The sequence below is a fragment of the Zasmidium cellare genome (genome assembly GCF_010093935.1).
Source record: "Zasmidium cellare ATCC 36951 unplaced genomic scaffold M409scaffold_16, whole genome shotgun sequence".
Classification (NCBI taxonomy): Eukaryota; Fungi; Ascomycota; class Dothideomycetes; order Mycosphaerellales; family Mycosphaerellaceae; genus Zasmidium; species Zasmidium cellare.
In genome coordinates this window covers 286,369-313,956 of record NW_022986960.1, presented here as the reverse complement: position 1 = coordinate 313,956, position 27,588 = coordinate 286,369, and the positions used below count along the sequence as shown (strand labels likewise).

The window sequence follows — 27,588 nt, the reverse complement described above, 5'->3', positions numbered from 1 at the left end:
TCTAGACGATGATAACAAAGATGTGCAATGATGTGAATCTGCAAAAAAACAGAGCAGAGATGAGGACGAGATATAGTCACTAGTGGCAGAGGTACAATGTCTCCGGTGGCAATGCTGAAGGCGAGTACGCCGTCAGGCAGTGCAATGCGCGCATCGGTTGAGGAATAATCTTTCAATTGTCATAGCGCCGCGGACGAGAGGCATGCAAGTGCGTATCCGCCTAGAGTATGGGTGCAAGCCAGCTGAAGTAGCTGTGACTTGAACAGCCGAGTACGCCAGCCTTCAGCCGTTGTGAATGCATCCAGTTTGGACGACGAACACCAGAATACCGTAGATGGACCAGTAGATTTTGAAGCGAAAAGTCCTCGATCAGCAAAGGCGTGGTAGGTAGACTGCGCCCTTTTCATCCAGGACGTCCGTCCATTAGTCCGCATTTCGTATATAACACATTGGCTACAACACACCTTTGAGTAGATTTTTTGATGAGTTCATCTCGGGGCACATCATCCCTCCCTGCTCCTCGTCGTCTCCAGTTAATTACGCCCATTCTGGTCTCTTCCGCTGAACCAAATGCTCACAACCACGCGCTCTTGTTCCCCTGATCCCTCGAGCGAGACCTCAACAGGCTCTCGGCTTGCCTTGTCCTCTGGTCCAGTATCCTAGAGACGTCATTCAGCGTCTCTCTCGCCAACTGCTCCGCATCTGCACTCTTAGTCTCCGCCGCCTCCTTCAGTTGCTGAAGCTGAGGCAAGATCTTCGAGCCATCCGGTAATCTACTCAACCAATTTGACAGGCTGCCGCTCGAATGCTGCTGCGTCTTCTTGGAGATGTCCTTGATGAATCGTTCCAACTCGCCGGTGCTGCCACTCATGACGGCCTGACGGATCTTCTCCGAGACTTCCTTTGCTCGTGCCTGCCGTAAGGTGTCGATATTTTCATCAACGATGCGCTTGACTCGGGGGTTTCGATCGAGCATGGGTTGCATCTGCTCCATGGCGACGTACCAGGCCTGTTCACTTCGAGATTTGATGTGTCGAGCTTTGTCCTGCACGATCCTGTTGATACGGTCAACAGTAGCGTCATCAACACCTTGCTTGACAATTTTGGAAACCTCGCAGAAGGTCTCGTCCACCTCTCTCTTGGCACCTGGCCCAAGACGATCACCCAATCGCCTCAACTGCTCGAATGAACCATCCAATCTATCCCTCAACGAAGGGTTGCTTTCCAAGATCTGCTGTGCGACATCGCCTGCCAGTGATGACAGCTCTTCAAGTCTTCGCGACAGGATGTACCATGTTGCGTTGACAGTCTCCAGGCTCGTGCCTTTTCTTGATGAGACGTCTCGTAGCTCTTCGTACGTATCCCGCACAATCTCATTCACTTCCGTCCCATGCTTTTCTCTCACCGTCTCCAAGTCACTAAAGGACTGTTCAACGAACTCGCGCCCACCTGGTATCCATGGAGAATACTTGTCGGCCACCTCTTTCAATGACCGAATGACTTCGTCAGTTGGACCGGGGGTAATCTCTCTAAAGTCGAATCTGAACTGCTCCGGCCCTGGACTCTGGTAGTTCTTCGCTTGTTCGATGGGAAAGCTGGTTGGACGGGGGTCGATGTAGTTCTCCCAAAGAAACCAGGCCAGCAAGACAACGCCTCCACCTACGCAACCAACTGTCACCGCTGGTCCAAAACGACTGTTGCTGCTGTGGTGGGCACCATGGCCGGTCCACGCGTTGCGTCTTGAGCGAGTGGCGGTGAACGACCGCTGGACAAATGGCCTGGGTGGCTTGTCCCCGACTTGATGTCGAAGAGTGTGTAGCGTGCGGGTGGCAGCTCTACTGTAGACCATCCTCTGATTGTCCGTAGGTCGAAGGTTGAAGTTTTGGTATAGTCGTGAAAGTAAAGAGAGAGTACAGTGACGAGGAAGACACTTACAAACTTTTTCCTTTGCCCTACATGAACTTCACATGCTCGTCCGATCTCGCATTTTCCATGGTCAGCCAGAAAGATGGAGCTGGCGATGCAGGTACACGGGCGTGGCGACGTCTTCCGACGTCTGTCCGAGTGTTCCACGATGCGCGCAGGGATCTTGGCCATTCACATGCGGCCACCATCGTCTGATGATCTTATCTGATAAGATTTCTCGTGGCGCAAGGCGTCCTCGCTGATGGCGCGTTCCCAACGACATGTCCGTTCTGTCGAGGCCAGTGGCCGTACTGCGGCCTTGTCTCAGGAGGAGGGTAACGTTGTCGATATCGCAGACCAGGAGGCGGTGACAGTAGTGGCACGAAAGGACACAGTTGTAAGTCGGCGCAACAGGGAAATACAGCACGCCTGCGATACTGTTGTCTTTTCGCTATGGCACACCACCTTGCTCCCGTATTGGCATCCACACTTGAAGGTCCTCGTTTGCCAGATACTGCCGTCTGTCTCTCTCGTCGTCGAAGCAGCGTGCCATGGACCATGTGAGGGGTAGGCGGCATTTCCAGAAGCACCAGTCCGCCGCCCTGTCTGGCTTTGACATATCCGGTCCACAATCCTGTAGCACGTTGTCTTCGTCTTGATATTCGATGCTGTCGAGGCGATGACGATGGTGTTGTTGTTGACGACGATGCCGAAGCTGCCGGCGGGAGTGAAGCCGTCGGAGCTTCGACTCGCCGAGCGTCCTGCCATACCAGCTTCCTCTGACGGGGATGATGCAGACGGCTCTCGGTCTCATCAATACCTGAATCAACTGTTGCGGTTGATGAGGAATGCCATGAAACGGCGCTGATACACACTGCTCACCCCCTCACCCGCACTCCGCCCTCCGTCCGCCGCCAAGCCGTGCCCCAGCTCCCGCGCCGAACAACACGACGACCACCTCCCTCCCTCACCTCCCACCGCTCTTGAACCACCTCCCATCCACCACCACCACCAAACCCCCGCGCCCACCGCGCCTTGGCTGGTCCTCCCGTTGACGCAGCAGCCGCCCTGGAGGCGTCGCCGTCGCAGCCATGGCCGCCGCGGCCTCGGCCATCTTCAACAGGGGCATGGGCACCCAGGCCAAGGACAACACCATGCGCGGCCTCGTATCCTTCATAGCAGACCTGCGCAATGCACGAGCCCGCGAGCTGGAGGAGAAGCGCATCAACAAGGAGCTGGCCAACATCCGCCAGAAGTTCAAACAGGGCAACCTCTCCGGCTACGACAAGAAGAAGTACGTCTGCAAGCTGCTGTACATCTACATCCTGGGCTGGAACGTCGACTTTGGCCATCTGGAGGCCGTAAATCTTATTTCCGCCAACAAATACTCGGAGAAGCAGATCGGCTACCTGGCCGTGACGCTGTTTCTGCACGAGCAGCATGAGCTCTTACACTTGGTGGTCAACAGCATACGGAAGGATCTGGCTGACCACAATGAGCTGAACAATTGTCTGGCCTTGCATGCAATCGCAAATGTTGGAGGTAAAGAGATGGGTGAGGCGTTATGCGCCGAAGTGCACAGGCTTTTGATATCACCCACATCGAAGCCTTTCGTCAAAAAGAAGGCTGCGCTTACGCTGCTGAGACTATATCGCAAGGTCCCCACCATTGTACAGCCGGAATGGAGCGAACGCATAATCGCCATCATGGACGATCCGGACATGGGTGTGGCGCTGTCCGTGACCTCTTTGGTCATGACCCTGGCACAGGATGATCCAGACTCGTACAAAGGCTGCTATGTCAAGGCTGCGCAAAGGCTGCGGAAAGTCGTCGTGGAGCACGAGTACTCTGGCGACTACGTCTATTACAAAGTCCCGTGCCCCTGGCTGCAAGTGAAGCTCCTGCGATTGCTGCAATACTTCCCACCATCAGAGGACTCGCACGTACGCCAGTTGATGCGTGACTCCTTACAGACTATATTGGACAATGCCATGGAGTCGCCGAAGAATGTTCAGCAGAACAATGCACAAAATGCTGTTCTTTTTGAAGCCATCAACCTGATCATCCATCTGGACACCGAGCGAGACTTGATGGTACAAATCTCCACCAAGCTGGGCAAGTTCATCGGCTCAAGAGAGACCAACGTTCGATACCTAGGTCTGGAGGCCATGACGCATTTGGCTGTCCGCGCTGAGACCATGGACCCGATCAAAAAGCACCAGCAGATCATCATCGAGTCCCTTCGCGATCGAGACATCACAGTACGGCGGCAAGGTCTGGATCTGTTGTACAGCATGTGCGATTCTACGAACTCGCAAAAGATCGTCCACGAACTGCTCAAGTATCTGCAGTCCGCAGACTACGCCATCAGAGAGGAAATGGTACTCAAGATCGCCATCCTGACCGAGAAGTATGCCACCGACGTGAAGTGGTATGTTGACATCTCAATGCGGCTCATCGCCATGGCTGGCGACCATGTCAGTGATGAAGTATGGCAGCGAATCATTCAGATCGTCACCAACAACGATGAGCTTCAGGTATACGCCGCCCAAAACATCCTGCAGTACTGCAAGGCGGACCACTGCCATGAGACTCTGGTCAAGATTGGCAGCTACATATTGGGCGAGTTTGGTCATCTCATAGCAGATGTCAAAGGATGCAGTCCAATCGAGCAGTTTTTGGCACTGCAGGCCAAATTCGGCTCCAGCCCACCCAACACGAGGGCCATGATTCTGTCTGCATTCATCAAGTTTGTAAACCTCTTCCCCGAAATCAGGCCACAGCTCCTTCAGGCTTTCCGGACATACAGCCACTCGTTGGATTCAGAGCTGCAACAGCGAGCGTGCGAATATCTGACCATAGCGACGATGCCCGACGATGCCCTCCTGAGGACGATATGCGACGAAATGCCCCCTTTCCCTGAACGGGCTTCGGCGCTGCTATCAAAGTTGGACAAGAAACAAGGCGCTGTCGGTGACAAGCGAACTTGGGCGATCACTGCAAAAGACGGTCTGCCCACCTTGGACAGGAGCGGGACTCTCAAGAGGAACTTCTCTGCTGGTGCAACCGCGACTCTCCAGTCGAACGGTGCCACAAACGGCGTCAACGGCTCTCATACCAACGGCGCGGTCAAGACTCCCATCGACGAGCTAGCTGGGCTCGACCTCACAAGCGGTGGTGCTCCAAACCTTGCCAGTGCCTCACATTTGTCACCAGACTGGGAGCCTGGATATAACAGACTGTTGCTCAGACCTGAAGGCATTCTCTACGAAGATGTGCAGATACAAGTCGGTCTGCGGTCAGAGTACCGCGCGGAAGTCGGGTGTATCATCTTGTACTTCACTAACAAGTCCTCTGCACCTATTCAGTCCTTCACCACTACGCTTGACAACCGCTCGACCGAACATCTCAAGCCAGACGTCAAGAGTCTCCCAGAAACGACAGTCAGACCAGGCGAACAAACTCAGCAAATGATTATGTTTGAAGCCAGAGGCGTTTTCACTGATCCCCCAACAATCCGCATATCATACATGGCTGGTGCACTACAAGCGTTGACATTACAACTACCTGTGACGCTGCACAAGTACATGGATGGCGCGGTGCTCAGCTCAGACGATTTCTTCAAACGCTGGAAGCAGATCGGAGGTGCACCACGCGAGTCACAGAAGATCTTCCAGGGCTACGACGTGTCGTCCGAAAATACTCGAAGGCTTCTGCAAGGCTTTAAATGGGGCGTCCTGGACGGCGTGGACCCGAACGCGAGAAATTTCGTAGGTGCCACGGTAGTGCACACAACTGCTGGAAAGTTCGGATGCTTGCTAAGGTTGGAGCCCAATCACGAGAATAAAGTAAGTTGGGACATGGGAAACATGGCGTCTGATACGTTACTGACCATTCTTTACAGTTCTATCGCTTGACCGTACGAGCGACAGACGAGGCGGTTCCGCCGGTGCTTGCAAAAGCCATGGAGGAGAGATTGAGCCAGCCTTTTCCCAACTAGCATCAGTGGGCAACATATACCCAACACAGCGCAGCATCGTTCGCAGGATGATGGGTAGACTAAAGCATGGACTAAAAAGCATTCTGGCGCTGACGGTCATTGGGGATTGGGTATACCACTTGTAAAGCGTTCGTCGTTACTGAAATGTACAGAATCTACTGCATCGTATACCGAGAGCTAGGAACTTTTATCGATCTGCTTTTGCGCCTTAGAAAGCGCCCACCGCAATCGAGTGCAGTTATTAGGTTACTATTTGTAACACTCTACTGCCGTGTTTCGGCCAGCACCGAAGCCCAGAATGAACAGCGAGTAGAGGTTGTAGAGGTGACTGCCTGTACCGAAGACCCTTGGTTCTGAACAACAATCTGCTGAAAGTGACCACCAGCTGCAAATTGAGTCCAAGTAGGCGCTTGCGAGGCTTTGAGCGGGTTCGGGTCGAGGGTCTTTGTGAACGAGATGATATAGTTCATCATGATCGCGGACACCGCAGCATTCTCGTTTGCAAAACTGCCGAAGCTGAGCGCATTGGTCACCGTGTCGATGAGGTCGAAGAGGCCGGTGTATGGCCCCACGTTGGGACCGAAAATTGCTCCAAGATCGATATTATGCGGGACACCGTAATCAAAAGCTCTCGTGACGGCGCTGGATTGGTTGAACTGGTACCTCCAGACTGGCGCAACCTGAGAGGCGTAGGTGGCGATGAGGTTGCCCGGGCACGTAAAAGTAGCGTCGCCATATGCTGCCGCTGCTGCATGGTAATAACTCGATGAAGGTGGCAGGTAGAGGGTGTTCACCTGCGCGAGGTCGCTCGAAGATAGATCTGGATAGTTTGCTGCGACGAAACTGGTGACGCCAGCAGCGCTTGAGATGGTTTTGGGGGTGAAGAGCGTGCCCTCGTCCGTAACGTCGCCAGATATCAGGGGAACTTTGACGAATTTACTTTGTTGGTAGAGACCCAGTGGATTTCCCTGTACGAAGACGCCATCAACGACAGGGGTCCAGATATACTCCGCGGCCAAAAACTCTCCAGGGTACGTCAGGGGAATGTTGGCTGTCTGCAATTTCGAAATGTCCACGTTCCGAAGGCAGGCCAACTGGTCCAGGCTTGTGTCGCATCCGAGAGTCGACGAAAAGTTGCGGAACTGAATCTCTTGGTAAGTGGCGTGGTTGACTGTCGGATAGAAGTAGGCATCTCCAATCGCCCCAACAAAAAGGCCATCGTCTCTACCTCCGTAGGCACTTAGGTGCAGACCCACGGAACCTGCACCAGCGGACCCTCCGAACAGAACAACGTGTTGTGGGTCACCTCCGAACTGTTTGCGATTAATGGATGCTCATAAGGGGGTTTAGGAATTGGACAGACTTACTTTGCTGATGTATTTTTGAACCCATCGGAGCGCCTGCTGCAGCATCAGCAACTCGTGCAGACATCTGCGCCTGGGCAATCTGTACCTTGCGTTGGTCGAGAAGTCCGGCGTTCAAAGATCCGCCAGCTTTAACCTCATCACCCGCGAGAAATCCCAAAGCACCAACACGCTTTGATACAGGTCAGCGTAGTGTCGCCAGGTTGGCACGGCGCAGGCATCAGAAGGGGGAGCTCACGTAATTGAACTGCACAACGACGACACTCTGCTGAGACTGCACAACAAAGTCGTCAAAGTTGTAGTTGATAGAGTTCAGCTGTGCAAAACCGCCACCAGAGAAGTAGAACAGCACAGGTAGCTTGGAAGTGCTGGTGGCGTTGGATGGAGTAGTCACGCTGATGTACAAGCAGTCTTCGTCCAGCGTAACGCCTCCCAAAGGCGAGGTGCCGGTCGTCTGGCCGACACCTACACAAACTGCCTTGAACTGAAGCGGAGTCAGCCTGGAATGATGAAAAGGCCTTGAAGAAGCAAACCTCGGCAGCAGATTGTGTACCAGCAATAGCAGGCGGGTCCTGAGGAGGTCGCCAACGCAATTGGCCGACCGGGGCAGCGGCATACCTCATGCCGTAAAAGTGCGTGATGCCGTTGTTTGCTGCGATACCCTGGTAGGCCGCATAGTCGAGCGCAACAAGGGGCTGTAATGATCGGGGGCTGGTAAGTGATGCAGTCAACGACAAATTGGCCAGGCCCAGGACAGAGATCAGGACCATGAAACGAGCCATTGTAGATCCCGAAGCAAGCAAGGAGTTCAACAAGCTGCAATTCTGTCGCGTTTAGACCCAGGATGTAGCGAGCATCTTATATTGACGAACTTGGACACATCGTGTCAGCTCGACAGACTTCAGAACGCTCCGCTATCCTCAACACGAGGCCAGCTCGACTGATCACGACAACGAAAGTCGTCTCGGTGTGCTCATTCAACTCGGATAAACGGCTCTATTGCTTCCGATTCGTACGCTCGGATGAGCGGTGCTACTGCTTCTGGTCGCTGTGTTCGCTCTAACTTAGATAAGCGCTTCGCCCGCTTCTACTGAGGTTAACAGCTCTTTATAGAGTAGACTAGTAGACCAATTTTACTGGTCTAAACTTAACTTCTAGTACTAAGACCAGTGCCACATACACTTGTAGTTCAGGATCCTCGCTCCTAACCGATCGTACTCCAGAGGGGAGATCCAGCTGTCGTTGGTCATCCTAAGTTTCCCGAAAACACTACCACCCTTCCACGCCAGAACAGATGGGTCGAGCTCACGTGGTGGAGGAGCAACGAGGATCTCCTTTGGATACTGGGGCATCGCCGCACGCAGTCTTGTCTCGAGGTAGGCCTGCAAATGGGGCGTCTTGGACGCACCGCCGATAAGCATGATGCTGCCGAGAAAATCACGGCGCTTTCGCTCGTCAACCATGTCACTGTTTCCTGGAATCTTGCTAGCCCACTCGATGGAAGTCAAGATGGCACGATCCAGGGGCATAATCGGAACCGTGTTCTCTATGATTTCGGTGTCGGGTTGTGGCCCGTGAACATCCGGCAGGACGTCGCCATTGGCAGCATCGGCATCAGGCATAGGGGTTCCGCCATCGTCTGGTGGCGGTGATCCGGCGACCGACGATCGAGGAGTGCCGTCGTTGTCGCCGTTGAGATGTGTGGGCAGACCCAGCGGGCGCTGTTTGCTTGGTGTTCCAGCAACATTTGGTGTTGCCAGAAGGCGTGCTGGCTTTGGCGTGGGCGCCACCACGGCTGAGGGAATGTTCTGGTTGACGTAATTTATCACGGCTAGCTGTGCCTTTGACGTCGGTTCGTTGGGGCGTTGATCGTACAAGTCTACTGAAACTGGAATGAGCTTTCGTCGGCCAGTGAGCTTGCTGGAGTTGTCGAAGATGGACGGCCTGAAATATCCCATTGGAGCCAACATTCCCTCATCGTAGAGTTTGAATTGATACTTCCTGGTCTCCTGGCCGTGGACGCGAAGGTGAAACTCGAAGGTCTGAACGCTGATGTTCTCGTCGCTCATCGTGGTGTACTTCTCTTTCAGCTCCTCCGCCAATAAGAAGTCGTGGCGCCGCATGAGGTTGAAGTCGCTGTAGTTGAAGCGGTCGAACAGCATCATCTTGACGAACGTTTCCGTGACGTCGAACCCGCCATACTTGAGGTTCACGCGGGAGTCTTCGATGCACATGCCATCCTCCACACAGCAGACTGTCGTCTTCTCAGCGCCGAGGTCGATCATACACGCCGTGCTAAAGCCAGCGCCGAATGTGGCCGCGAGAGACTCTTGCATGAAGCAGACCCGCGCGAAGCCAAAGTCGATAATCATTTCTCGCAGGATGGTTGCAACGATGTTCTTCTCGTACAGATCTGGTATCAGAAAGACGCAGCTGTATTGGTTCCAGTCCTTCTTGTGGGGCATTTCGAGCTGCGTGTTGAGGCTGTCCTCTAGAATGAGAAAGAAATCACGCAGCAGCAGATTACGACTGCTGTAGTCCTTCTCATTCAACCACCCATGACGGACCGGCCAGTACAGATGATACTTCGGTTTTGAATCCTCTGGTATTCGAAGTGCAGGTGCTCCAACAATGTACTCAGGGGCTTCGGTTGTGTCAGTCCAGTCAATTCGCAGCGGGTCGTTGTGTTCGGAAATCATCTCTGGCGGGTTGGTGCTGTTCCACTTGGTCACCAACTCCCGTGAATTGGGCAGGACTCGGCGTTTGTTCTGCCGTCTCGCCGTTCGAAACTCTGATGCCATCGCGTTGTACTCTTTGGCAAACTATCACCTGTCAGCTTGTAGCCATGTCTGCAGTCTGATGCACCTACCTCTTCACCAAACCATTCCTCAGGAGGGGCATCTTCGTCAAGCTTGATACGCTTTGGTAGAGGCTCCGCATCCTCTGATTCAGTCCTGTCAGACTTCCTGGCAATGACCATCGGGACGGTCTTGGGCAGTGCATCGGTGGCGAAGCCTAGACGCAGGTTCTGGCTCCCGATGTGAATGACGACCGTTTTGTTGCCATAGTTTTCTCCCATGTCGTCCATGACTACGTCCTCATCGAGATCTGGGTCGACATCTGGAAACGGACCCTGTTCGCCATTCTGTGCGCGTGCTCTGTCCAGATCGACGGCCGCCTTCTTACGGCGATCCAGACGTTCTTCCTGTTGGAGTCGCAAAGCAAGAATCTGGTCATCTCTCTTGAGGAAGTCGCTGTTTACATGGTGGTCAGCAAGAGTAAACTAACACCACCATCAAACAAAGGCATGAAAATCTGCATGCTCCAAAAGTCGAGACGTTGATACCTCCGGACATATTGCACGTTCAGCGCATAGAGATCTTTCTTGCCTTTTCTCAAGCCGTCCAGGATCTTGCGCCCCACCATTGTCACTATACTAGGCGCCGGGGTTGTGGCGTTTGTAGAGCTGGCGGTGGTGGATATGCAAACGAAGCCTCAGGGGCGAAAGTGCAGGCGGGGGCAGAAACGGAAGTGACGACTCACGTGTAGTAGTTTTTCTGGTTGATCATGTTGACCTGAGGCCATGTTGTAAATTCCATATTATTGTCCGTGCGCTGCAGCCCTACGAGATGCTTAGTATGCATGATCCCTTTTACGGGACTGCGGAGGCGTTTTGCGTGTCGGTGCCATCAGAAGGGGCGGTGAATGCTGTGCCTGTCTGCATGGGTGCCCGCCCGGCTGCTGGATGTACTCTTTCGAGGGCAGTTTCATGGTCGTACGTACCTTCTTCGCGCAGCAGAGCGCGCTGCGAGCGTTTGCCCACCATCCTGGGCGGATGTCAAGGTTGGAGGCGAGGACGAGGCGGCGTATCTCTGGTCGAGTCTATGTTCGAGTCCTGGTCAGAAGAGGAGGTTTTCGATGGGCGAGATTGGCGCTGATGAAGGAACGATGTGTCTGTCGCAAGGATGAGCAGTTCAGCAGATGCGGGCACATGTGAAAGTGGGATCCATGGGCCTCTCGAGGCCGTTCGACGTCTATGGTACAGAGCCGAGTCGCTGCATCTAGTCGTGGGACGGGTATCGCGACTTGTGGCGCGTTTAGACTTTCGACAGGGGTCGTCCCGCCCGCGCGCGCTCGTCAAGTCGGCAGCACCCCACTTGCTGCTGGCGACGCCATTTCATGAGTTGTGCCTTGAACACCTCAACAGCTTTACCTCTGCTGCCAGCACATCGCCGCTGAACCAACACCCCCATCCTCTTCGATACAACATCGCCCATAAAGCCGGCACCATGGCAGGTACGATTCCTCATCCTCGCGACGAGCATACTCCACCTTGAAAGCGCCCAACCATGGCTAACAACCTCTGTTTGCAGACTTCGAGGGTATCGCGAGTACGTACGCCGGGCTTGAGGGCACCACCGATCATGACCTGACACCGAGCAGAGCAATTCGTGCAATTCTACTACCAGACCTTCGACCAGAACCGCCAGCAGCTCGCATCGCTCTACGTACGCACAACAGGCCCGCCAACCGGCATGGCATGCGCAAAGAGATGATCTGACGAGTGTGATACAGAGAGAAGACTCGATGTTGACCTTCGAGCAGACCCCAACCCAGGGTGCTGCCAACATCGTTCAGAAGCTCACGGTATGCGAATGTAGAAGTTTGGAGAGGGAAGATGAACAACGAGCGGTGACTGATGTGTGCTTGGTGACGTAGGATCTGCCATTCCAGAAGGTCGAGCACCAGGTTGCAACTCTCGATGCGCAGCCAAGCAATGGATCAGGAGGCATCATGGTCGTAGTGAGCGGGGCGTTGTTGGTATGTGAACGAGGTGCCTCTGTGCAATGGAATGAGCTCTGTCCTCTGACGTAGTGTTTCCAGGTTGACGAAGAGCGCCGGCCCATGAGCTACACGCAGACCTTCCAGCTTCTACCAGCCGACGGCAGCTACTATGTCTTCAACGACATCTTCCGTCTCGTCTACCCTGCAGGCGCCTGAGTTATGCTCAGTCATCGGCGATGAGGGAGGAGGGGAATGACAGGTTAGCTCTTCGCGGAGCGCAAGACATGGGCACGCATAGGAGTCGGGATGGAGAAAAGGTATACCAATGTGAGAAGAGCAGTGCTAGGAAGACTAGCATGGGTGGATGCTACTGAATACTGCATGCCACGATTTCACACCCCTGCGTACACAAGTCCTCAGGCCAACCGCGCCAGCATCTTCTGTGGAGCCAGAAATCCCATCCTCGGCGCCTTCAACCTTGTAGACGGTCTTGCCAGTTCCACGCAGATTCGATGTTGCATTGAAATCCCTCTTTCCTCAATCTCTTATCGCAACGCATGTCTAATTTTATCCGTCTCTGTTTCACGTTGAATACCTTCACCTTGGTCTTCAATCAATCCACTGGAGCGAAGGGTCGATATTTCCTGAAGTGCGTTTACTAAGAACAAAGAGCATTTCACGGAGAACCAAGCCGTGGTCTGGTCAAGTGCTGTGGACCCAAGCGAATCAGTGGCGAGGCCATTCGGAAGGAATTTCGCAAGAAGTGACTATATGACAGTGAGGCCTTATCTGCGTTGCTCTGCCTCCACATGTCTCGCGCCATATCTGAGAACATCATGCGGTCGTCGTGGCCCCCAAGATCTCGACCACGCGGCCTAGCCGACTAATGCTTGCCGTGGTTCCATTGTCGTTGTTGTTTGCAAAATCGGCAAGAACCTGATGGCCGAGAGTCTCTCGGATGAGCATCGACGACAATTCTCGACAGAAGCGCGGACATAGCAATGTTTTGTACAAGAGTAATAGTGGTGGTCGATGAAGGAGTGAAGTCTAAAGGTGTCGTTGCCGTGCTCACGCCCACGTGAAAGTGGGCCCACAGACCCTTGACCGCAGCTGGCTGGAGTGCTTGCTGTACGCGACTGCCTTGCGAAGGACAAGCTGACTTCCGCAAGCAATTATTGAGGCTCTGTCCACCCTCATCCCTCCGTCACCATCATCCCACTGCGATTTATTGCGCTGCCTGAACCAACCGAGCCGTCGTTTAAAGCGCCAGACGCCCGCCGACCGCGAGACTGAGGGCTGATCCAACATCCCTGACTCCATACGAAAGCTGTCAATAAGCAGGCCACCTTCTCTCAGTTCGACCTTCTGCCGCACCCACAGTCCCGAAATCGCCAAAGACCGTACTCCGCCCTTGACACTCAACCACAATGACGCTCGTCGAGGAGTTCAAGTCGAGGAATTTCAGTGAGTCTGCCCTCTCAACTAGCAGTCAACAGATGGGCTGACCGAGACACCGCGCAGGTATATACGGCCAATGGTATGCGCAGCCGCCAATCCGAGACCTCGAGTATGCAATGAACCCCAATTGACTCCCTCCACAGGACCGGCGTCATCTGCATCATCCTCTGCTTCGCCTTGGGCATCGCGAACATCTTCAACTTCCACTGGGTCATCCTCTTTAGCGTCATCTGCCTGTACGAAGCCCGCAACTTACTACGCAAAACCCCATCTAACTTTCTCAGTGTATGCGCCTTCATCATCCTCTTCATCGAGATCCCGCTCCTGCTTCGAATCTGCCCGACTTCGCCCAAGTTCGATGCCTTCATCCGCCGATTCGAGACCAACTACATGCGCGCGGCAATCTACGGCGTCATGTCGCTCATTCAGTGGCTATCCATCATCGCAAAGGTCACCTCGCTGATTGCCGCTGCCGTCGTTCTCCTGTTCGCAGGTCTGTTCTACGCGCTGGCTGGTATCAAGGGACAAGAGTTCCAGAGCAGTAAGACGCTGGGTGGGCAAGGTGTTGCACAGATGATCGTATAAAAGAGCGAGGTCTGCGAGATCAGTGGAGAGATGATGTTTGTTGATGCTGGAAGGAGTTTGGCGGATACCAATGCCACGAGTCTTCTTGCTGGTTGTGTTGAGCTTCTATCCTGCTGGATATTCTGAGCTCAGGACACGCGCTTCTAAGCGCTTTCGAACTTGCATGGAGCGAGGAGTCAACGAGTTTACGTATACTGTACTTTTACGAGCAGACGAGCTGCTGTCGAAATAATGGGGCCTTTACGAGTGCGGTACCTTTTGGCACCGAGTTAGAGAGACCAAAGTCACATGCTTACCATTACCGCATTTTCAGCAATGTTTCACAAGACTCTGACGTGCAAGTTACTTTTCTTGAACCCACGTGATTTCACATGCTGCTCGCGTAAGAATAGCGCACTCCACCTCCGCCGCCGATCTCATCAGCACACTGTCATGGCTTCCCAATCTGACCACCACCGCCGACGCGAGAGCCATTCCAAGCGCTCTCGCTCACCTTACACTCGAGACCGTGAAGATGTGAACAGAAATCGATCGCGGTCGCCGCACCGAAAACGCCATCACCACCACAAACACCACGACCGCACGGTGAAGACGAATCTACCATACAAGAGGGCGCAGTTGAAGAAAGACGACTTCACCGAATACAAGGCTCTGTTCGCAGAGTACCTGGATGTGCAGAAGAGCATAGATATCGACAGCATATCGGAGCACGAGGCCAAGGGACGATGGAAGAGCTTCCTGGGCAAGTGGAATCATGGGGAGCTCTCACAGGGATGGTATGATCCTGAGATGAAAGAGCGAGTCGACGAGAGGTGGAAGACACGGCCGAAGGCATCCCGACCCAAGCAGCGGGTGCCTGCAGAAACCAACGCCGGCGAGGAGGATGAAGATGAAGACGATGATGGGTATGGTCCAGCTTTGCCTGGCAAAACTTCCTCCCGACCAGGTCCAGCTATACCGAGTCTAGACGACCTCCAACACCGCCAAGAGCTCGCCGACGAAGACCGATCGGCACGAATAGCAGATCTGCGGTACGAGCGCAAAGCAGACCGCAATCTTCAGAAAGAACGCGCGGAAGAGCTAGCCCCACGCGCAGATCCTGGCTCACGAGAACGGCAGATGGAGAAGAAACAGGTAGTCACGGCTGTCAATCAGGAATTCAAAGACGCCAAAGATGGAGGAGATGTGGAGGTTGGTGACAATGAGCTGATGGGAGATGATGGTGTGGATGGCTATAAGAAGCAGGTGAACGAGATGGAGAAGAAGAAGAACGAGAGAGAATTGAGGAAGGAGGAGGTGTTGAGAGCACGCGCGGCTGAGAGGGAGGAGAGACTGCAGGCTCAGAGGGCGAAAGAGGAGAAGACGATGAGCATGTTGCGTGGTTTGGCGAGGGAGAGGTTTGGGTGATATCAAAAGAACCTTTTGCACGGACAGGCGGTTTACAGTATTCTTGTCGTTGCCATGCTTCGACGAGGCACTCTATACAGCGAGAACGGAGTAGCTGAGCAGCCTCGCCAGTTCTACGCACCATCAACTCGACGTCTTCTGTCCGATCACAACATTGAAAGAGTAGCCATCCCCGTCCTCGAATCCCGCCGCAAACATGGACCGCAAGTCTTCCTCCATCTTCGCCATCTCCTCCGCACTCCTCCTCGGACTGCTGGTTCTGCGCAACACCCCACTCAACATCGGCAAGATCTTATCGCCCAGCCCGTCCAGCTCAGGTTTGTCCGGCCTCGACACCGGAGGAAACCTATACACGGTCTCATGGATCTCACTTAGGCCGCCCACTTGTTTGAAGAGGCCGGTGAGCTTAGGCCCAACCTCTGGATCAAGACCGACGGCGTTAGCATCCGCTCGCCACAAGGGGTAGTGAAACCACGTCTCGGATAATAGTGTGCCGTCCGCCTTGATGCAGTTCACGGATGCTTCTTGAACCTCGAGCCAACCTCCCGGTCTCAATAGCCCGGAAATGTCAGAAAGGTACTTGGGCCAATTGGTCATGCCCATGAAAAGCAACCTTTCAAACACATAATCAAACGACCCAGCTTCGAACCTCGGATCATTGCGATCCTTCATGAGTTCAAAGATGTCTGCCTGGACGTACTCGATATTCTCCATCTTGGTGTACCTCCCATCTGGGACCGCAGAGAAATCAACGCCAATCACCTGAGCATTCGGGTACATTCGTGCGAGCAGGTAGGTCATGGCGCCCGTGCCACACCCAACGTCTAGGATCTTCTTTGGATTTGATACCGGAGCGTGGAAGGGTTTGCCGCCCATCAAGGCCACTAGAGATTGGGACTGGCCATCTAGACGGTCGTGCTCTGAAGCGCTGCTGTTCGTCAGCTCAGATCGGCCAGCACAGGTCGGAACCCTTACTCATTCGGCAACAGATACACACCCGCCGCATCATAGTATTGTCTCCCATCGACGATATTGTTCGCTGCTGCCATGTTAAAGACGAAGGTACCAATCCTACAGCTCTCATACAGGCAACTTCCAAGACATCCTGTGGCCTCCCATTCAGACAGCTATATACCGCACCATTGCCCCTCGCATTTCAAGCCCTTTTGGGGCCCCTGAACGCGACCGCGTCCCACCTAAGGACTCCTCGCGTCAAGTGCTCAGAGACCGGACCATGCTTCCGACCGAGATAGGGCTGCGGGACAACAGAGTAGGCATGCGTCCCGCACGAGGCTGCAATCCGCTTTTTCGCGCTGTTAGGGTTTGCGCTCCTTCCACCTGACAAACTTCCGGGGGCTGTTTGTACTGATGATTAGCAATGCTATCCTCTTGCCTCGGACTATTGTACTCATTCGACATTCGAGTCCTCCGGAGGGTTCACTTGCGTGAACCAGAAACAAGGACGATGCGTTGCCTGTAGTCATGGCTCGAGGCTCGAGGTGAGAGACAGCCTATTTTACGCGGTTATCTCATTCGAGGTGATCGTGGAGATTTCCTTCACCACCGGTCAATTTCCCCCAATCGAAGCATGCCTCGCAGCAGTGTAGCTGGCTCATCGACATGGCACATTGACATATCTTCCAGCGCTCGAGATGAGCTTCATACCATGAAAAGTGGGAAAGCTGTGCCAGGCCCAGGACGACACGAAACGACATGTCCAGCTTGCCAACGAGTGCATTGCAGCTTCTTCGGCGTCAGATCTCGAAAACAATAACCCGTGGGCGACCCTGGGAGACATTATATAACATCACATTGGCACCAATTGACCTTCTGACGTCGTGCAAGAACGTCCATGGACTTTCCGGACGTTACCCATCTAGACCTCAGCCACGAGTCCGCCACGAGAACACTACTGCTCGAAGAATGGCATGTTCACCACCCGGAGCAGTGAGCAGGTCGACTTAGACCACACCATTATTCAGCAGACTCCAAGCGAGGATCGGGAAGTGCGAGCGCAACGAAGAAGAAGCTGAGAACAATATGTTAAGTGAAGCACCTCAACGCCTACTGGCGAGCTTTTCTCATACTGTTCCACCGCAGAGATGATATTTCTTACCCCAGCGCTTGTTTTACTATCGTTGGTTCTGTCAAGTGTCAGCGCTCAAAGATCGTCAGTAAAGCAAAATGAACACCCATATGCTCCCTACTCCGTGCAGTGCCCAACGAAGTCTTCATTGACAAGACCGGCCAACTGCCTCAACCACCACGAGAGTGCCTACGTTTTAGCGAGGAGGAAGAAGGCCTCGCATTTCCTGGACCAATGGCTCCACAAGACCGTACCCGAATGGCCCCTAGAGGACTGCAACACCCCAACTTTGGCCCTCGCTCTCAGTGGCGGCGGGACGAAGGCTGGCTTGACGAATGCTGGTGTGATCCAAAACCTCGACGGTCGCGAGAGCGGAAAGTCATCCGTCAAGGACCTTTTACAAAGCGTGACTTATGTGTCTGCTCTTTCCGGCGGAGCTTTGACGTTATCTGGCATCATGGCCAATGACTTTGCCAAAGTATCCGTGTTGAAGAAAGAGCTTTACAATCGCAGTTTCCAGAATCCGTTTGGAATTGCGTTGAACAATTCCAAAGTCTTGGTGAGATGCCGGAAAGTCTTCGCAAGTGGTAGATGTGTTTGACTGACAACGGAAGCAGCTCGCTGACGTTGCGAGCAAGACGGCGGCGGGATATCCTGCCACGCTCCTGGACGTGTACGGCAGGACGAACGGGTACAACTTCATTGGCGCAGCTCCAGCCGGCGCTGATGGTCTGACGTGGTCGAATATCACCACGCAGCCAAGTTTCAAGGACCATGAGGCTCCATTTCCCATCATAACCATCTCCCAAGCCAATGTCGAAGCAAATCAATGCGAGCCGACCGAGATGGGGGCGATATGGGAAGTTTCACCTTTCGAGTTTGGAAGTTGGGACGAAAAGGTCGATGCGTTCTTTCCCACCAGGTATATGGGCTCGACGAATGGCCGGGGATCGAAGACTTGCACTGCTGGCTTCGACAATATCGGGTTTATCACGGGCGCGTCGTCGAACATCCTGACAGTATGAGTCCATTGCCCCCAAACAACAGAACACCAACTCACAATCTCAGGGCCCCGGAAAGTGCTTCCCCCGAAACTTCACCAAATCCGACCTCAGCGCACTAGCAACAGTCATCGACGTGACCTTCCCCAGCAACGTCCTCCTCAACCCCTACGCCATCATCCCAAACCCCTTCCACCTCGACCCCAAAGCCGGCGTCATCCGCAAACAGAAATCTCTCTACGGCACCGACGGCGGCGACACAGGCCAAAGCATCCTCCTCTTCCCCTTCCTGCAGCCAGAACGGCGCGTCGATGTCATCCTCGCCATCGACGCGCAGACGTACGCTCCCGGCAATGTCACGAATGGCTCGGCGATCTATAACACGTTCCTCTCCGCGCAAGCGAACGGGCTGGCGAAGATGCCTCTGATCCCCTCGCCGGCGGAGTATAAAGCGCAGAATCTCTCTTCGCGCGCGCAGTTCTTTGGTTGTTATGAGGAGGGGAAGACGACGATTGTGTACTTGCCGAATGATCTGTCTAGTCGGATTTCGAATCAGCAGTACTTTTTCTCACCCGAGGAGATTGAGTATTTGTTTGTGGGAGGGCGGGATTTGATTACGCAGGAGGGGGATGAGGAGTGGCCGGGGTGTTTGGCTTGTGGAATTATGCATAAAGAGTCTAGTGCTCTGCCTGGGTCCTGCGGGAGGTGCTTGGAGAAGTACTGTTGGAAGCCGAGTTGAGGATTGTATCTTGAAGGTATATAGATACATGTCCTCACACGGACTATCGATCGACCTACCATCGTTGAAGGTATACACAGTCCAAGAAGTGTCGTATGTCACAATATTCAGACTTCTCTAAACAGCTTCACCCCCGAATCAATCTGATTGGGAATATTGTTATCCGTAAACTCCCACCACCCTATCACCAAACAAGTCAGCAAATCTCTCACAAAACGACACATTCAACCTGCGAGGAAAAACTCACCATCACAACTCTGCGCCACCACCCCGGGAATCTCCATCTGCCTAACCAGCTCCGGCTTCTGCATAACATTAATATACAACCCCTGTCCGACATGCCACGCAATATGACAATGGAACGGCCACACGCCCGGATTATCCGCTTTCAACTGCGCAACCAGATACCCATTCGGCTTGAGACTCTGCGTATCGCGTCTCTGCGGATTCGTCGGCCGGACAGCACTAACCCCATCATACGCGCCGACGCCCTCGTCGACGACGTACATATTCTGGCCGTGCACGTGCATGGGGTGGCCGAAGGGAACGTTGTTCTGGAAGATGATGCGGATGGTGTCGTTGGCGCCGAAGTTGTAGACGTTCCATTGGGGGTCGTCCGGGTAGGACGTGTTGCCGTTGTAGGTGAGGTTTAGTAAGGGGTGGTTGTAGTTTGCGCGGAAGGTTTGGCCGTTCATTTCGTAGTGCGTGTAGCCGGTTTCGTTGACGGTTTGGGTGATTTGGATGGTGATTGTGGTGTCTGGGGGGTCGAGTTTGATGGGGTAGTAGGGTTCTGTTAGGGTCAAAGCGTCGTTGCCGCAGTTTATGAGGGTGGGGGTTATGAAGTCGAGGTTGGGGAGTGAGAGGGGTTTGGTGTTGGTGTCGATGCCGTCGTAGTAGACTGCTGCGAGGGCGAATGGTTGAAGCGACAGAGCACAGAGTACTGGCTGGCGTACTCGAAGCCAGTAGGCCCCAGGTATTTGATTCGCCGTGATGAGGACGTCCGTCCGCTGTCCGACAAAGAGCTGAACTTGACTGACAGTGTACGGCTTGACGGCGACAAAGTCGTTTGCGACGACAGTCATCTTGTGGCTGTCCAGGCTGACAACCATGAATGCTGCCGCAGAAGTGTTGATGATGCGCAAGAGATGTCTCTTCCCTCTTGTGAAATTGAACTTCGCCAGTCCAGCATTGCTCGTACAGTTCGACCCTGCTGGTGCAGCCGAGCAGTCTACATTGCCTTTGCCTTGGATGAGAGTGTTGCTCGACGTGACAAGTTCCGCGACAGCTACATTGTTGCTTTCGGATTGTTGGACGAGGGTGTAGTAGTCTGTAAGGTACGAGTCTGATACAAGAACTGGACCGATATCCACGACATCGCTTCCTCCACCAGGGTAGTTGTCTCGTGGTCCGTGAATGATCATCGGGCCGAGCAGACCACCAGCATACTGCGCAGAGTAATGAGAGTGATACCAGCTTGACCCATACAGATCCGCCTTGAACTTGTACGTGAAGGACTTCCCCGGAGCGATTGGACACATCTGCACAGACGGCACGCCATCGTACCAAGGCGTTTCTTTCTGAAGCAGACCATGCCAATGAAGCGCCGTCCCCTCTTCCGGTCCAGTGATTGAATTCGTGACTGTCACTTCAATCATATCGCCCCAGTTCGCTTCGATCAGGGGCCCTGGGTACTGCCCATTGATGAGCATCATCTCTTTCGGTATTCCCTCAGGAGCAAGTGTTGCTCGAGCGATTGTAAAGTCATAGGATCGAGTCACGCCCGTATCAGGTGTCTGCTCATAGACGTTCGTGCCACCAGCCGTCATATTGCCCCACGGTATTCCTTGTGACCCGCCCAGGAAGGGAGGCAGGACTGGCGTTGGGAGCAATCCAAGGGTACTGTTGCCATTCTGTAGAAGGCCAGGTAAGATCGAGACCAGAACACCGACCGAGCTCAGCAAGTTGTTGATGAAGGTGACGTTTCCAAGGCCATCGAGGATGGGGATCAGACCGGACATGGTTGTACTTAGATCAGGGTATTGATCAAGTTATTCAGTCGAGTAAGGAGACTGTAAATCCCTTCTATCCCTCATAGCCGGCACGAAGGATGCGCTCACTCGGAATTGAATACTTGTCGTCCTTGGGCTGTCGACGGAGGGCATGCGCTGGTAGCATCAAGCTGGACAATGCCACAATTATAGGAATCATGTCAAGCCTGGAGACGTAGAAAGCGAGTCGCATACGAGAGCATAGCGCCACGCTAATTGATCTTTCAGAGCGGTCCACGATAACAAGCTTATATTTCGCCTCGGCTGGTTGGTCCATCTTTGGTTCAGTCGAAAAGTCGGTCGTCGGAAAAGCAAGATAGCCTTTCGATCTGCGTTGTGCAGTCGCTTCGCAGCTGTAGGCCACCGTAGAGGAGGTGATTAGGGTGCACCGTGAAAGTGATGTGGCGCGAAACTGCGTTAAATCGTCTCGTGATTGGTTGGTTCGTTTGTATTTCGCCCGTTTTGGTCGTTGAGCGGAGTCGTTCCTCAATTGCACATCATCTTGGTGTATGTGGTGTTGGCCTTCGACCTCGCACTTCCATCGAGATGATCGAAAGATATGAAGTGGATACTCCCCATCATGAACGCTTTTCTTGACCGACAATCGGGCCATTGGCTCGTTCGTTTGTTGTTTACATAGTTGGCCGAATTGTGTTGATGAAGATACAAGGCCTTCACGATCGCAGTACAGTGGCAACTTATCCTCGCTCGACGAGTTGATGATGTACGTTGGGAAGGCCGAGTCCCAACGGAGAATACAGTCTTGTCGATTGGGCATTCGCGAAGGACCCAGGAGCACTCTTAAAAGATCAGTGATGAGCAAGTTTGAGACTGATAGTGCATCGAGCTTACGCCCAAAGGTCTGTAGACATAAGTCGATCATAAGGCTTCATGGTAGCAACTTGGCCTTAGGCGATGTGGTGGTTTTGGTGGTGTCAGCCCGGGAAGATATCCAGTGAAGACACCTGGCCATGGAAACGTCCAAGCCAGAACCTGTGCTCTCTTTTGATCGATGAGGTTTCCTGCTACGTTCCGCATTGTGCGAAGGCATCTTCTCCGTGATGTAGAATAGCCCCCAACTTTGCACGTGATTCTGCTGTCTGAAGCTGCAAGGCACAGCTAGGCAGCTACCGTGCACGGATCATCATTCGATATAGCAGCATCTGGGAAGCTGATATATTCCGCTCAACCGTTCATTCTTCAACCATTTTGCATCGAAATTCCAGGTGAAGATGGTCCAGACCAGGACGAGGAAGTACAGGGTAGCGAAGAAGAGTTTCGAGAAGTCTGCCAAATCGAAGGTGAGCTTTCTGATTCGTGATCCACGAAGGCGAGATCCCTGCACAGAGTCCAGAAGGTCCTTGGAAATTTCATAGACATGCGATTGTCAAGACGAGCTTCTGGACGCCTGCGCGACTCTGTCCTCTTCTGGCAGTCAACAGCGGCTGGCACCCAGTGGCACGGCAATGTTCGGCGTTCCGCTTACAGGGCCAGCAAGGCGAATACGTCAGGTTCAATTGCAGCGAACACATCATGTCTAACTTGGGCTCGTGGAAGAATGTCCTAGTCACTGATCCGCCGTGCTTCGAGGCGGACGTGAGCCTGAAATTCGTGGTTGGACATTACGGCATTCCCGACGGAACGATGCATCTGAACCGGAAGGTGAGAAATCTCGATGGCTTGAGATTCTCAGACCTGATCATTGGTGCGTTGAAGATGCCGGGCCGAGTGTCCTGGTCTGTGAACGGAAGGTCGTACAACCATGAGTATAAGCGTCCAGATATGGTGCTGAAGAGGATGGAGGAGCGGCTCGGTGTCAAAGCTATTCTCGACGTTGGACGCGAGCAGGCGGCTTCGTATACCAGAGCATTTTTGAGCGGGATGGCGATCCCCGCCGAGGAAGAGTGGTCGACTGTGAAGTTAGCTCCTGGGAATCAAGCTGGATAGCATACAAAGCGTGTATAGAACACATATGTCATTTCGAATCTTCAATTCTTACAGTGCTTCCGTCTGGAAGATGCACGCCATGCTGTGGGCTGTCATCCTCGACAGCCGAACTCCCAACGCGATGCACAATGCCGAAAGTGCAGACCCATATAAATATCCTCGTTATGAGTTCTCCCCTACCGTTTGCTGTGACCTTGTTAGCATGGTCCCACCCAGTCGCCTCCTAAAGAAAACTCACCACCAACCAATCCATACCCTCATTAACACCTTTCCCCGTAATAGCACTACACGCCATAATACTCCAATTCCTATCCTTCAACTCCCCCAGCTTCAACGCCTCACTGATATCCCCCGCCCCCTTCGCCCCCGGCTGATCCTGCTTATTCGCAAACACCAACAACGCCGCATCCCTTAGCTCCTCCTCATCCAGCATCGCCCGCAACTCCTCCTGCGCCGTCTTCAACCGATCCACATCCGTGCTGTCAATCACAAACACCACCGCCGCCGTGTTCGCATAGTAACACCGCCAGTACGGTCTTATGGAGGTCTGGCCGCCCAGGTCCCAGACGTTGAAGTTGAGGTTCTTGTAGGTGACGGACTCGACGTTGAAGCCGATGGTGGGGATGGTGGTGACGACCTCGCCGATTTTGAGGCGGTAGAGGAGGGTGGTTTTGCCGGCGTTGTCGAGGCCGAGGATGAGGATGCGGATTTCTTTTTGGGCCCAGAGGAGCTTGGTGAACATGGAGAGGGCGCCGCCCATGGTGGTGGGTTGTGGTGCTGCGGCGCTGATTAATGTGGTGGTGGTTGTGGTGGATAGAGAGGTGTTCTTTCAGGCTCTCTGGTTCGGTGTCCGTGTGGGTTAATATGCTGTGGTTGGCGATGAATGGGATAGCTTTCGATCCGTTCAGAGACGTCTCGGGATATTGCTGGAGGTGTCAGTCAGTGGTGTATCCAGGCGAAGAGTGGTTCGAGCAGTTGAGTGTTGCTTACCTGACTGACAGCTGCCAGGGACGGCCGCAGGTCCGGCGGGCTTTGTCCGTGCGCTGCTTGCGATTTGCTTCAAATTTCGTTGAAATCCATCGACCTGCTCTTTCTTCCATCCCACACACCATCAAACCCGACTTCACCTGCTCTGCGCCGACGCATGCCATACGCAAATCAAAGAATGAGATGCCAGTGTATGAGCCTTCTCTGGGTTTCTGCGTAGCTGCCAGAGCAGGGTCGAGTCAAATGGTACGTCCAAGCAGTTTTCTTATCATCTCCCTCCCCTCACATGATTAATTACAAACAAACGATAACTGTCGACCACACCATGGGAACACAAACATTCAAGCTCAACAGTATGAACTGAGAAGATGACGACGCATTGCATGAGACACTCTTCGGCTGGATTCAAAGCTAACGAGGTCTTTCAGATCTAGGTTCCATGTACAACAGTATCATACGATATTCCACCACTCAATCAAGCGCCAACAGCCTTCAAACTCTTCACAGTATCCACGATGGAGTCTTCGAATGACCTCCACTTCACGCCCAACAACTTCTGTGCCTGACTGTTATCGACCTTGAATATGCCCTCTTCAGGCAACGTTCCGCCGGGAGTCTTCTCCGACGGCACCTTGTCCTTATACTCGGGGAAGTTCTTTGCAATGACATCCGCAATTCGCCGGTTGCTGAAGTGACCCTCGGTGATGAAGAATCGCTTGTTCGCTGCGTCCTCCTGCTCCATCGCCAAAACGTGAGACAATGCAAGGTCACGAACATCAACCCAGATGAAGGTGCCAGTTGCTGGGATCTCGTCCTTCCACTTGCCGAGCATACAGTCGCGGATTCGCTGGTTGGATGTGTTCAGTGCATCGAGAGAGTTGAGATAGTGGACGATTGGACCCAGCACAAGAGGAGGGCACATGGTGGACACGGTGAAGTTTGGCTTCTCGTTCTGGACAAAGTCCCAGGCGGACTTCTCGGCGAACGTCTTGGAGGCACGATATCCCGTCGCTGGATCGTTCTCCGCCTCCTCGGCTGTGACTGGGTTCCAGTCGGCTTCGCTGTACGTGTGTTCCGGCCATGACGCCTTCTTGGGGTTGACGATGGATGCGAAAGAGCTTGTGACGACAACGCGCTTTACGGTCGGCGCGCGCTTCTTGATAGACTTGAGGACGCCAGTGGTCCCAATGATTGCCGGGTCGAGCAGTTGCTTCTTGACGTCGGTGACGTTGAAGTGGAACGGGGAGGCAGTGTGGATGACAGCCTCGAAAGGCGGATCGGAGACGACGGCCTTGTCGAACGCACCCTCCTGGGCGATATCTTCAACCAAGGCAAAGTCCAGCTTGTCCTTGCCATACTTGGGGTGGGCCTCCTTAATCTTGTCGGCTTTCTCCTGTGATCGGACGGTCGTTACGACCGAGTGGCCATGCTCGAGGAGGTAGTCAAGCACATGAGCGGCGATGAAACCAGATCCACCAGTCAGTAGGACTCTCATATTGCTGGCTGTAGATGCGTGGAATTGGGCTGTTTGGGATGAAAGGAGGGGAGGGAAATGTCTTGGAGATTGAGCAGAAATGGCGGTATAAGTAGTGGTGGCGAGGAACGGCCTTAAGATGGAGCGAAACATGACAACTTTTTCCAATGCCTGCATGCACCTTTCAATCTTCTATCTCAAATCGGGCGCGGTGATGTCATGACCAGTGATTTGATGGGCGATTTGATGATGAATCCACGGCAGAGGCTTCGGTTACCACGGCCGGCGACTTTCGATAGGGCAGACCAGAGGGTGAAGAAGGCCGGTGTTGCTGGTTGTCGACAGCGATATGGCTGTGTGTCCCCCTCGTCTGACCAATATTGCCCTGATGTATCGGTGTTAGGTGGAGTTGAGTGCGCGTGCGGCCGACCAGCCCAAGCCAGCTTCGGCGTCGCAGCTGGGAGAGCTCCAACGAACATGGGCTGCCTAACCAACCTTGACCTTCACCACCACGCCCAACCCTAGGGCCACCCACCGAACAACTCTCCGCTCCAGCACAACCCACCATGGCCATGAACTTCGCCCCCTACCAATCCTCGCCGCCCGAGAGCGAACGTGCCAAATCGCCGCCGCCGCCGCTACGCTCCCCAACCGCCTCGCCCAAACCGCATCAACAACACCGCCGGCAGCCCTCGCGCAACATCTCCTCCGTCGCCGATCAAGAAGACCCCTGGGCCGCCGCGCGCGCACAGAGGTTGCCTGACCCATCGCAGTACGCCGACGACGACGACCTCGAAAGCGGAGGGTACCAAGACCTGGATAACTCAGGCCCCCGGCCTTACAACGATCGGTACAATGATTATATTGGAAACAGCGCGCTGCAGGGTGGAGGCAACACGGGTGGTGTGAGCATATTCGAGACGTCGCTGGGACTGCCGCTGCGGATTGAGGCGTGTCTGGCGTACTTGCTTCTCCCTCCCGCGGGCGGTGTGGTGCTCTTGCTGTTCGAGCACAAGAGCGATTATGTGCGGTTTCATGCTTGGCAGAGCGCGTTGGTGTTCAGTGCGCTGTTCCTCATCCATGTCATCTTCAGCTGGACGGCCGTCATGAGCTACATCATCCTGGTCTTTGATTTGCTTCTGATCGGGTATCTGGTCGTGGGTGCCTGGAGGAATGCTGAGACGTTGGACAGGGTTGAGTTGCCGGTGTTTGGAAGGCTGGCAAGCAGTTTTGTGGACGATGAGTGAGGGAAGACCTGAACAGTTGGGAGAGTGGGCAGGACGAGATGATGTTTTTCTTCCGTTTCCTTAGCGATGGCGTTCGGGGGTGGGAGGGAAAGGGTTTTGAGATTCGTGAGCTCTTATCTTCCTTGGGTAATACAGTGTGTTGATATGCTGAGGTGTATAGATACCAGTTGAATCCGCGAAGTATCGCGAGCTCTATAGCAGTTGCCAACAGTGGATAGAAGTCTTATATCGATATCCATCGTCTACCTTGACCGTATTCCCATGGAGTGCTGCAGAAGGGTAGGAGCGGTCTTCATTTCACCAGCCCTGAACCCGGAGTATGGCCTGGACACAGCAAGCCTCCAATGACTTCTCTAAGCGGCTGACTACAGCTACTGGCTTGTACATACACCAGTGTTGGCAGCTGTCGATCGTACCCTATGCGCCAAAGCTCCTGGAGGGAATCCCCTCAACATTGGCGTTCGACTAGCGGCAAGTCGAACCTCTTATAAGACCGCGAACAATCTCTGCGAATGAAGAACCGGGTCGACTCCCCTTGAATGCGCAGCTCGTGTT

General features: G+C 53.8%; 14 protein-coding genes across 14 annotated transcripts; 7 read left to right on the top strand and 7 right to left on the bottom strand.

Moving 5' to 3' along the window:
• Positions 1-574: 574 nt before the first annotated feature.
• Positions 575-1,849, bottom strand: M409DRAFT_22567 (uncharacterized protein; the record flags this gene model as incomplete). Its single annotated transcript, XM_033806388.1, has 1 exon — positions 575-1,849. The coding sequence occupies one exon, from the start codon at positions 1,847-1,849 to the stop codon at positions 575-577; it is 1,275 nt and encodes a 424-aa protein (XP_033668024.1).
• A 1,147-nt stretch (positions 1,850-2,996) lies between these two features.
• On the top strand, positions 2,997-5,905 carry M409DRAFT_22566 (uncharacterized protein; the record flags this gene model as incomplete). The annotated part of the gene is made up of 2 exons (XM_033806387.1): positions 2,997-5,753; positions 5,810-5,905. The coding sequence occupies 2 exons, from the start codon at positions 2,997-2,999 to the stop codon at positions 5,903-5,905; spliced, it is 2,853 nt and encodes a 950-aa protein (XP_033668023.1).
• Positions 5,906-6,168: 263 nt separating this feature from the next.
• On the bottom strand, positions 6,169-8,051 carry M409DRAFT_54332 (uncharacterized protein; the record flags this gene model as incomplete). The annotated part of the gene is made up of 5 exons (XM_033812681.1): positions 6,169-7,218; positions 7,273-7,305; positions 7,358-7,441; positions 7,508-7,753; positions 7,803-8,051. 5 exons carry the CDS (start codon positions 8,049-8,051, stop codon positions 6,169-6,171), a joined length of 1,662 nt encoding a protein of 553 aa, XP_033668022.1.
• Positions 8,052-8,429: 378 nt separating this feature from the next.
• M409DRAFT_66190 (uncharacterized protein) lies at positions 8,430-11,095 on the bottom strand (the record flags this gene model as incomplete). The annotated part of the gene is made up of 4 exons (XM_033816831.1): positions 8,430-10,091; positions 10,139-10,523; positions 10,813-10,891; positions 11,053-11,095. 4 exons carry the CDS (start codon positions 11,093-11,095, stop codon positions 8,430-8,432), a joined length of 2,169 nt encoding a protein of 722 aa, XP_033668021.1.
• A 463-nt stretch (positions 11,096-11,558) lies between these two features.
• On the top strand, positions 11,559-12,270 carry M409DRAFT_22563 (uncharacterized protein; the record flags this gene model as incomplete). Its single annotated transcript, XM_033806386.1, has 6 exons — positions 11,559-11,565; positions 11,643-11,660; positions 11,713-11,777; positions 11,845-11,916; positions 11,989-12,090; positions 12,154-12,270. 6 exons carry the CDS (start codon positions 11,559-11,561, stop codon positions 12,268-12,270), a joined length of 381 nt encoding a protein of 126 aa, XP_033668020.1.
• Positions 12,271-13,481: 1,211 nt separating this feature from the next.
• M409DRAFT_22562 (uncharacterized protein) lies at positions 13,482-14,097 on the top strand (the record flags this gene model as incomplete). The annotated part of the gene is made up of 4 exons (XM_033806385.1): positions 13,482-13,518; positions 13,576-13,591; positions 13,656-13,748; positions 13,797-14,097. The coding sequence occupies 4 exons, from the start codon at positions 13,482-13,484 to the stop codon at positions 14,095-14,097; spliced, it is 447 nt and encodes a 148-aa protein (XP_033668019.1).
• Positions 14,098-14,529: 432 nt separating this feature from the next.
• Positions 14,530-15,504, top strand: M409DRAFT_22561 (uncharacterized protein; the record flags this gene model as incomplete). The annotated part of the gene is made up of 1 exon (XM_033806384.1): positions 14,530-15,504. One exon carries the CDS (start codon positions 14,530-14,532, stop codon positions 15,502-15,504), a length of 975 nt encoding a protein of 324 aa, XP_033668018.1.
• A 123-nt stretch (positions 15,505-15,627) lies between these two features.
• On the bottom strand, positions 15,628-16,553 carry M409DRAFT_22560 (uncharacterized protein; the record flags this gene model as incomplete). Its single annotated transcript, XM_033806383.1, has 2 exons — positions 15,628-16,432; positions 16,480-16,553. The coding sequence occupies 2 exons, from the start codon at positions 16,551-16,553 to the stop codon at positions 15,628-15,630; spliced, it is 879 nt and encodes a 292-aa protein (XP_033668017.1).
• Positions 16,554-17,606: 1,053 nt separating this feature from the next.
• M409DRAFT_22559 (uncharacterized protein) lies at positions 17,607-19,330 on the top strand (the record flags this gene model as incomplete). Its single annotated transcript, XM_033806382.1, has 3 exons — positions 17,607-18,149; positions 18,208-18,609; positions 18,659-19,330. 3 exons carry the CDS (start codon positions 17,607-17,609, stop codon positions 19,328-19,330), a joined length of 1,617 nt encoding a protein of 538 aa, XP_033668016.1.
• A 107-nt stretch (positions 19,331-19,437) lies between these two features.
• Positions 19,438-21,348, bottom strand: M409DRAFT_22558 (multicopper oxidase; the record flags this gene model as incomplete). Its single annotated transcript, XM_033806381.1, has 2 exons — positions 19,438-19,511; positions 19,578-21,348. The coding sequence occupies 2 exons, from the start codon at positions 21,346-21,348 to the stop codon at positions 19,438-19,440; spliced, it is 1,845 nt and encodes a 614-aa protein (XP_033668015.1).
• A 1,563-nt stretch (positions 21,349-22,911) lies between these two features.
• M409DRAFT_22557 (uncharacterized protein) lies at positions 22,912-23,325 on the top strand (the record flags this gene model as incomplete). Its single annotated transcript, XM_033806380.1, has 1 exon — positions 22,912-23,325. One exon carries the CDS (start codon positions 22,912-22,914, stop codon positions 23,323-23,325), a length of 414 nt encoding a protein of 137 aa, XP_033668014.1.
• Positions 23,326-23,487: 162 nt separating this feature from the next.
• Positions 23,488-24,085, bottom strand: M409DRAFT_54326 (uncharacterized protein; the record flags this gene model as incomplete). The annotated part of the gene is made up of 2 exons (XM_033812680.1): positions 23,488-23,511; positions 23,564-24,085. 2 exons carry the CDS (start codon positions 24,083-24,085, stop codon positions 23,488-23,490), a joined length of 546 nt encoding a protein of 181 aa, XP_033668013.1.
• Positions 24,086-24,787: 702 nt separating this feature from the next.
• On the bottom strand, positions 24,788-25,807 carry M409DRAFT_22555 (uncharacterized protein; the record flags this gene model as incomplete). The annotated part of the gene is made up of 1 exon (XM_033806379.1): positions 24,788-25,807. One exon carries the CDS (start codon positions 25,805-25,807, stop codon positions 24,788-24,790), a length of 1,020 nt encoding a protein of 339 aa, XP_033668012.1.
• A 545-nt stretch (positions 25,808-26,352) lies between these two features.
• On the top strand, positions 26,353-27,033 carry M409DRAFT_66183 (uncharacterized protein; the record flags this gene model as incomplete). The annotated part of the gene is made up of 1 exon (XM_033816830.1): positions 26,353-27,033. The coding sequence occupies one exon, from the start codon at positions 26,353-26,355 to the stop codon at positions 27,031-27,033; it is 681 nt and encodes a 226-aa protein (XP_033668011.1).
• Positions 27,034-27,588: the final 555 nt, after the last annotated feature.